General features: G+C 42.8%; 1 protein-coding gene across 1 annotated transcript in view; it reads left to right on the top strand.

The window, feature by feature from the left end:
- LOC103375504 (transmembrane protein 55B-A-like) overlaps window positions 1–4566 on the top strand; it is an 8709-nt gene extending 4143 nt beyond the window's left edge. Inside the window, exons 4-7 of the mRNA XM_008305804.1 lie at window positions 628–739; window positions 860–912; window positions 1016–1106; window positions 2238–4566. Of these exons, the coding sequence (XP_008304026.1) occupies window positions 628–739; window positions 860–912; window positions 1016–1106; window positions 2238–2381 (400 nt within the window). The 3' untranslated portion in view covers window positions 2382–4566. The remainder of the gene's footprint in view (window positions 1–627; window positions 740–859; window positions 913–1015; window positions 1107–2237) is intronic.
- The last annotated feature ends 4418 nt before the right edge of the window (window positions 4567–8984 follow it).

Below are 8984 nucleotides of genomic sequence, written 5' to 3' on the forward strand. Positions count from 1 at the left end.
ACCTAGCTCCACAGCATCAGTTATCATGGAGACCTAGCTCCACAGCATCAGTTACCATGGAGACCGAGCTCCACAGCATCAGTTACCATGGAGACCTAGCTCCACAGCATCAGTTACCATGGAGACCGAGCTCCACAGCATCAGTTACCATGGAGACTTAGCAGGTAATCGGAGAGCCACCTTCGTGACACTGAGAACTCTGACTTTAAGCTCAACATACCCGATAGCCCACTATCTCACTTTGTAGTTCAGCCCTCAGAGGAGGCGTCACTCAGACTACAGCTGATGGTGGCAGCAGAGAGCATTGTGGGAGTTTAGCAGCAGTGGGGCCATGACAGAGACTCTGAGGAGGTTCAGGACCTCCAACCAGAACCAGAATGTCAGAACACGTTAAAGCTAACAGGATGCTGATTACGCTGCTGTGCTTAAATGTTTATGGTCAAAAATAACTTCATTTAGAACTTTACTGCCGATTGTTACTGTGTCTGATCCAGAAGGTCCAGATTGTCTTTCTCAGTGAAGTTTTAGGGAAACAATTCTACCAGCTGATCGTTTCGCCTCATTACCGGTTAAAACCGTTTTTATCGGGTGTTTTAAATCAGCCGCGTCTCTTTTGTTGTCTTACAGTAAACGTATCATCAACCTGGGCCCGGTCCATATCGGCAGAGACAGTCCAGAACCTCAGCACCAGCCCGTCGGCATCAGAGTCATCTGTGGACACTGCTCCAACACATTCCTGGTACCGCCTACACAGAAACACACAGATACTTTCCTGTTGTTTTAAAGTGCTGGGTCAGCTCCAGAACTATTTTTTGCGGCTGATCGGGTTCACTCGCTGAACTGTCGTTGTCTCTCCCAGTGGACAGAGTTTTCTGACCGGACCTTGGCTCGATGTCCACACTGCAGGAAAGTGTGAGTGTCTCTTTGTCCGTGTGCTGGAGGTAAAAAGACGTTTGTTTCTCGCACTTGGTCGCGGGACACTAAGAGCTTTTCCTCGTCTGCTTCTGGTTTCCAGCTCTTCCATTGGCCGTCGGTACCCGAGGAGGAGGAGCCTGCTGTGCTTCCTGCTGTTTGTCGCCCTGGCCGCCTCCACTGCTGGACTCCTGGTGAGTATCTGAAGACATCTGAGAACTGCCTGTTTTAATGTGATTCAGAAGAGTTTGTAAGCTGTGAGCGGCTCGAATGTCGTCTTCTGATGTGTTTTGAACTTTTTCTGCATTCATCAAGATGTTGTTATGAGATGTTCAGCTTTAGAAAAAGTAAAGCTGAATTTCTTTGATTATTTACGTGATAAACATGAGCTGAGTCCCGACTGGCTTCACGGCCGTGTAGCAGAGAACAGGCTGTTTGGTTTTGTACAGGCTGGAGTTTGAGCAAATGCTTTATTTTTGGCGAACTGTTAAATGAGGTGTGAAATAAAGTATTCTGATGAAACATCCTGATTTTAAGCTGAGCTTCTGCACCTGCACAGCCTGAATCTTTAGCACCTGACTGTTGGCCAAAGCTGAGTCACTTCACGGTTGCACCAAGCAGTGAGGACTTCTTTGCTTTTTGCAGAATGTCGTCAGCAAAGGTTTTGTTTTGGCAGATTGTCAGACTGAGAATAAACTGATTTTGTTGAGACTTATTTAGATGATGAGTTCAAAAACTGTGATGGTTTTACAGTTTTCTGGCTGATAATTGGTGCGATTTGGGAGATTTTTTTAAAGATGAGATGCCTTTAAAACAGATTTTAGGGTTCAGAGGGTTAAATTCTGCTGAAGTTAAGGTTAAAGGCATTTGGATAAGTTTAACTGTTGCATATGTTTTGGAAGATGTGTATATTTTTGGAGGAGTTTTGAAATTCTATCTTCATCTTGGATTATTATTATTATTATTGTTATTATTATTATTATTATTACAAAAATGTCCCAATTTAAAGCCATAAAGCTGCTAATTTAGATTTTACCTGCATATATTATAAAATGATTGCGACACAGATGGAATCATGTCTTGAAGATGAGCTTTATTTCAGAAAACCGTCTGATTCTCAGGGAGTCGAGGGAAGTTCTTTTCTGATTTGGTTGATTTTATGTTAAATAACTGAACCCCACATCTCAGGTGACTTCAAGCAATTAAATCCAATTCTCCTCCTCGTCCTGTTACGTTGGACAGAATTTTAAAGATGAGGTTGAAGTTTTTTCTAAAGTAACTAAAAAGCAGCTGGTGAACCATTTGGTGTGTGTTTGTGTGCTCAGGTCGGGACGTGGAAACCCGCCCAGCAGTCCAAAGGCATCTACGTGTCGTGGGTGCTGCTCATCCTGCTCGCTGTGTTCACGCTGGCCAGAACCATCTACTGGAGGTGCCTGAAAATCAGCGACCCGATATCCAACATCACATAGAGAAAGGGAGGTAGAGAGCGAAGGAAGGAAGGAAGGAAGGAAGGAAGGAAGGTGAGAGGGAAGGCAGCAGGTGATGTGAAGTGTAGGAACCTGATGGAGGCAGGAGAGATGAAGGGAACAGTCGATGTAAAGGGAAGTGAAGGAGGAGAAAACAAGTATGTAACTCATTTAAAATGCCATAATTAAGCCAAATTGGATTTGAATGCACCCGAGTCGCCAGTTAACAACGCAGACGTCGTTCACCGCCTCCAGCGGCTTCGTTTTACCGTCACTCATGGTCGTTTGAGAAGAAGCTGGACGAGGATTCCTCTGCGATGGACCAACACGACGTTTGAAGACTGATGCTGCCATTGTTTCTGATTGAAACCTCCACGAGATCAATTTAGGAGATGAAATTTGTCATTTTTGTTCCTCCAACATTCTAAGAAACATGTTTCCTGCAGAACAATGAAATGAAAAAAAAAACGAGTAACGACATCTGGTAACCACTTTGTGTTTTCTGTGGACAGAACAGGATTAATGACCGTTAATTAACCGAGACACCAGACGAACTGAGCAGGTCAGAAACAAGATGTGCTTATTATATTTATTTTTTAAATGAAATTCAGTCCAGTTTCTTTTTCACCACCACAGGATCACACTTTCACCTTCAAGCAGACCAAGTAAATGATTCTCCCCTTTCTGAAGGACTGTCTCCGTGTTGTAGACGGATGATCGCCAAGTTCAGAGGCTGCACCGCAAAAAATCAAAAACCAGATTAAAATTTGGCTGCTGTTCCTGTCGAAGTAGAGTGTCGACAACACGTGTGTCTACGATGACATAAACTTGTCCAACAAGTCTTAACATTTGTCCAAAATGACTCTGAATGTTTCCACAATGACTCAAAACCTGCCTGATGTGACTCGAAACTTGTCCGAGATGAGTCCACATCTGTCAAAAATGAATAAAAACATTTCAGAAATAAAAATGTTATTGGAATCACTGAAAATAGTCTAAAATTACTGAAACGTTGGCAAAACATGACAAAAATGACTCAAACTAACAGAACTTTGTCCACATTTATGATGCGGTCTGTGCAACAGAATCAGTCCTGGAACTTTCTGATCACCCGTCGTACGTCAGGTGTTGTCAGGAGTCAGCTTAGAAGATCCGTACCACTTACTCAGCTGCTGATTAGCTTAGCTTAGCATAAGGATGAGGGGTTTTTTTGTTTATTTGTTCATTAACTGATGTGTACACTTTAATTTTCAACTTGTGCTTTTGCAGGATGTTGTGCGCTGCTGGGTTGTTTCCTTTCTGACAGAGCCAGGCTAGCTGTTTGCTAATGTTTGCAGTCTTTATGCTAAGCTAAGCTAACCATATCCAGGCCACAAAATTTCCTTCTGTCCCAAAACTCTCTCTGAGGATTCAGATGCGAGCAGAGAAACAGTCGGAGTGGAAGTTTTGCTCATAAACCGTCAGGATTGTTAAACTTTCAGTGTTTGTTGCGGTGAAGAAACAAAACAGAACTAAAAAGTGAACAGTTTTAATTCTCACCAGCAGAACACTGAAAGCATCTCTGCTGCTCCTTAAAGCCAAACGGCTCGTATCATTTAAAGGCCTTTAATCATTTGATCAGACAGTTTATAAGAGCAGGAGGAGCCTGGAGGAAGCTGGACGATGAGAGACGATGTTTTCAGCTAACAGGATTAAACGGGGACGTTTTATAGACGGGCATTAACTCAGTCTTTTTCTTTACAGCTTTTATAAAGTAGCAGCATGTCGGCGTCAGGTCATCTCACTTTGATTTTGTTTCAGCAGCTCATTTCTTTTTTTCTTCTCTTTTCGCGGCAGAACGCTTCGTGTTGTCAGAATATCATGAAGGGAACGCTTCTTTACTAAAAAAACCCAAAGTGCTGTTGTTTGCTGTTTGTAAATCACCTGGGAGGCTTTTATTTATTGATCTGTGTCACCTGGATCAGACTAAACCGTGTAAATACGTCCACTGGATGTCGACTAGTTCAGACTGTACAGATTATCAGAGCCGTTGCTTCCCCCTTGTGGCTGATTCATGTAAGTACCTGCTGACTGTGAAACATGTTGCACTACATTGTACTGATGTACTACTACTGTATGTTTCTCTGGTGGGTGGATTGTTCTTTTCTCTGTTTGTATATTGTGGAACAAATACTACTTTTAACAAGGTCCTCTGACTCACACGTGCCTCTTCTTTGACCGAATTAGTTCCAGATGTGCAGGACTTTATTTATTACGGAACGTTTAGTGTTGAGGATGTTTAATAGTGTTGATTCTTTATCTACATTAACTTTAGTTTATTTAACGAAGCCATGCAAAGTTTTTAAATGTGGTTGTTTAGCCCTGTAACAGACTTAGAGCATCAGTATTATGGGATGTATCGTTATTTCTGCAGGGCATCATTAGAAAATCATTTTCCCACAGCGTCTATAGATGGTTCAGGTGTTAAATGTCGGTAGAAAAGATCCTTTCATTGTCTATAACGTGTTCTGACCAACCACCATCACACTTTTAATCCTCTACAACTAACTAATGATAACTAATGAGTCCTGTCGTCAGTGTTGAACGATAAATTAAACCATCGCTTTAATTAGTTGTGGTTAAAATATTAGCAGAGATTATAAAACATGTAAGTCTTATTTTACACACAAGCACAACAAATACGTACATTAAGCCCCAAAATTATTCCGATCAATGCCAAATTAATTAATTAATTGTGATTTATTTTATTCCACCGATGCATAGAAAAGACATGAACATCTGATAAAAGACGACAAGACAGTGAATTTTAAGTATTTTTACGTTTGTATTGACGTTTCTGTTAAAAATGCAGCATCCAAAGTGATTCCTAACATTGTAGTTGCTGCAGCGTTTTGAGGAAGCTGCAGCTCTCAGATGTTCCTGTTGGTTTCTACCATGTGTTTTAATCCACAATAAACTGAGCTGCTGCAGTCGTTCTCCAGATCGTTACTCGTCGACCACAAGTGCTGTTGGCCTTCATTCGTTAACGAGAATGAATACGAATAACTTTTAAGCAAAAACCTGAACATCTCCAACGCAATGTCTTGCCGTCCTTTGATGCCCATTTTTTAGTTATTTCCTGCCAGAGGAAAGCTGCCTGTGAAACAGAAATTCACCATAAATATAAATAATCTGGGCTTTAACGGGTGTATTTACCAGCAGCAGCCACTAGAGGGCAGCAGCACAGTGACGGACGGAGGAAGTTCTTCACCTCAGAGCTGGTTTATGGTCAACATTTGTCCAAACAGGCTCCGTATCGCAGTCCCAAACATAGTTTATAACTATATTAAAATTCACTTTTCTGCTCAGGTTTTCCCGGTAAGGCGTCTCTTTGACTCAACCTTGATGTTGTCTGATGTTTGTCCTTCTCTTCAGTTGAAGAATCAGCAGCTACGTTCATCTGTACGTCTTCTGTTTGGGTCCAGCAGGTCTCAGAAGTTCACCAGTAGAGTCGTACTTGTCAGGTTAGTTTATGTAATAAAAAATGATCACGTTAGTGCATAAAAACGACACCTCGTACGACGTGGTACTTGCTGAAAGTTGCACAAGTTGTATTTCTGTATTAAATTTGTAAAGCAGCATTGAAAGGGTTAATATTTTTCTTCCCTCCAGGGAGTTTCTGGTGCCACAATCTAAAGACGAAATCAGGTTTTTGCTCATTTTTTCATCTTCTTTTCTGATCAGTCACCAGAGGAAACTTTACAAAGTGCATTCTGGGTAAACGTTCCAGGCTCATATCAGCATGTGTGACGGTGGTTGGTCAGAACCAGTTCTAGACAATGGGAGGACCGTTTACCTCCAGAACCTATCTGCTGTACTCATGAAGTTCTGAGGCTCAGAAATGATGGAAAAAGTCCATTAAAGTGATAAATCTGGACCCTCCTCTGTGGACTTGAAGGACCTGGACCTCTGGAACATTCACAGTCTGAAGGTAGAACTCTGGTCAGTGGATACAGAACCAGATGTTCTGAGGAGGTTCTGGAGGATCTTTGTTCCGGTTGGTTTTCTGTGGACTGACCCTGAAATGCTCCAGTGGAAGCGGACACCCTGAACCAGACGCTGTGCTCCGGTGGACTGGTGTTGAATATTGTTCCAGTGGTGTTAAAGTGACTTCATTAGCGTGCGGGTCTATTTTTAGTGGGACTGAAACATGTCTGTTTTACCTCCCATCACCCCCCTCCAGCTGCTGCCTCTGAGATCCTCCCCATTCACCGCTCAGCCTCTCGAGGCTCAGGTCCTGCCGAGACACCGGCGGATCAAACCCTCTGAAATCTGGCACTGTGGGACGCCTGAAGCTCCCAGATCCTGGACTAGTGGAGGACGGCGAGTTTGGTTGTTTGTGCAGGAGTAGGATAGTTGGGTGGAGGCGGATCTGTTGCCTTGAATTCTTTTGGATTTATTCTTCTTTGTAAACACTGGAAGATAAACTCCAGTTCATTTTGGCATCACTGGATTAGAAACACTTGGGTCCATCACAGAGTCCGCCTGGAAGCAGAGGACTGAGTAAAGTGCTATGTGTGTGAGCTAGGCGTCGGCGGCCATGGTGGAGAAAAAGAAGGACCGCGGTTCTGAGCAGCACACCGAGACGCCCAAGAGCAGCAGCAGCAAGCAGAACTCTGCAGCCGGGAGGAGCAGCCAAACGCCCGGCGGCGGCGGCGGCGGCAGCAGTGATCCTGCAGCCTGGTGAGGACGAACCCTTTCTGTCTCCTCTCTGACATCAGTGCATGCATGCAGCGGGGTTTGTCTCGCTTCTCCTCACTGTGGTCCATTTTCTCTGCAACATAAAGTCCTCTGTACAACCAGAACAACGTGAAGGAGGAGAGATGAAAAGTTAGAGAGATGGAAATCAGAAAAAATCAAAAATCCAAAAACATGTCCGACATAGTGGACACATGGAGGCTCCACATAATGGAGACGTCCACCTGCCTACAGCTTTACAGCCTCCACTGTCAACTGTCTTCATCATTTTACGTCCAGGATTTCTGGTTCTTGTCTCAGTATTGTTGTTCTGTCTTGTTTTTGTCGTTTTGCATCTCGTTTTGAACGTTTTTCTCATCATTTTGTGTCTCCCTTTGTGTTGTTTTGTGTCATTTTTGTCGTTTTGAGTCTTGTTTTGTCATTTTGTGTTGGTTTTTTGTCTCATTTTTTATTAAGTGTCTAATTTTTGTCGTTACGTGTCTTGTTTTCATTGTTACATCTCATTTTTGTTGTTTTTTTTTGTCTCATTATTGAAGTTTTGTCTCCTTTCTGTCATTTTCTGACTTGTTTTTCTAATTCTGTCTTGTTTGTGTTTGTTTTTGTGGTTTTGTGTCTTGTGCTTCGTTGTTTTCGTCCAACAACTGACTCCTCTGTTTGCTGGTTCTGAGCCACGCTGCATTTATGATTGATCCAGCCGGTTGGGTTTCTGTGGAAACACCTGGCTGTTGGTCACTTGTGAGTCAGTCGTGGAGAATCTGTCTCACCAAGGAGCTCAGAATGTTTTGTTTTTTAAAGCATCTGATTGGTGCAAACGTAATGTTTTTGGTTAATTGTTGAACGACACGTGTTGAACAAGACGCAGGATTGTGATTAAATATCCAGTTTATGGGTAGATTTGGTTATTTTTTGATGCGTCAGAAGGTTTGAAATCCAGCGATTGTTTCTGTTTTTACAGTTTCTATGATGAATAGAGTACATGTGGGAATATTTTAAACAACATGTGCATTTTAAGCCCGATTAAGATCATGCAGAAGCAAGACAACTGATGTAAGAGAGTGAAGTAGTTTAAAGGGCCTCAAAATCCAGTTTGCTGATTTCGACAAACCCTTCACGTTGCAAACACTGTTTTAATGAGTTGTGTTGACGTCCTGATGTTGCATCAATTCAATCATGTTTAATCTAAACTTGAATTTCTGCGTTAATAACGTTCTCTGGCTGGAGTTCAGGATTTCAAGTCTCTTAGCATGAAGAACTTGGGTTTGTGTACCAGTTGCTTCATCAGAAAGTCTGACGCAAACTGTTGCGTTAGTTTCATTGGCTGAGCCTCAGTACTTGTTTTCAGGTGGAATTAGCTGTAAAAGCATCTGTTTCAGCGCAGCGACTCAACAGCGCCGACATTCCTCCACGTCCATGTGTGCATATGGAGCAATTAGCAAGTGTGAAACGGTCCTCTGGCATTAACCCGAGTGAACCCGCCGAGCCCAGAGCTAAAACAAGACGACAACTGGACGTGACAGGGTTGTGCATGCATGTGCCGGTGGTTCATCCGTCCAAATCCAAGGCTTTAAACGTTTTCTTCTGCTCTGCACGTCATGCATACAAGCTAGCATGTGTTGCTCAGCTTTCTACAGATCTATTCAAGTGATTTACGCTTTAATCGGTTCACCAGCTCTGCATGGCGGTCCATTTAAACCAGTGTTCAGGTGTACGTGATGACTAAGCCAGAGAACAAAGGTGTTGGATAATAACCAGACAACATGGGAGCAGGTCAGATGGAGATGTTCTGCTTGGAACAGAATCAGAAAAAGAAGAAATTTAAGTTTAAAAAAACTGAAACAACAACCAGAAAAAATGGAGATTCCATCAGCC

Source organism: Stegastes partitus, unplaced genomic scaffold (assembly GCF_000690725.1).
Source record: "Stegastes partitus isolate 25-593 unplaced genomic scaffold, Stegastes_partitus-1.0.2 Scaffold2632, whole genome shotgun sequence".
Lineage (NCBI taxonomy): Eukaryota > Metazoa > Chordata > Actinopteri > Pomacentridae > Stegastes > Stegastes partitus.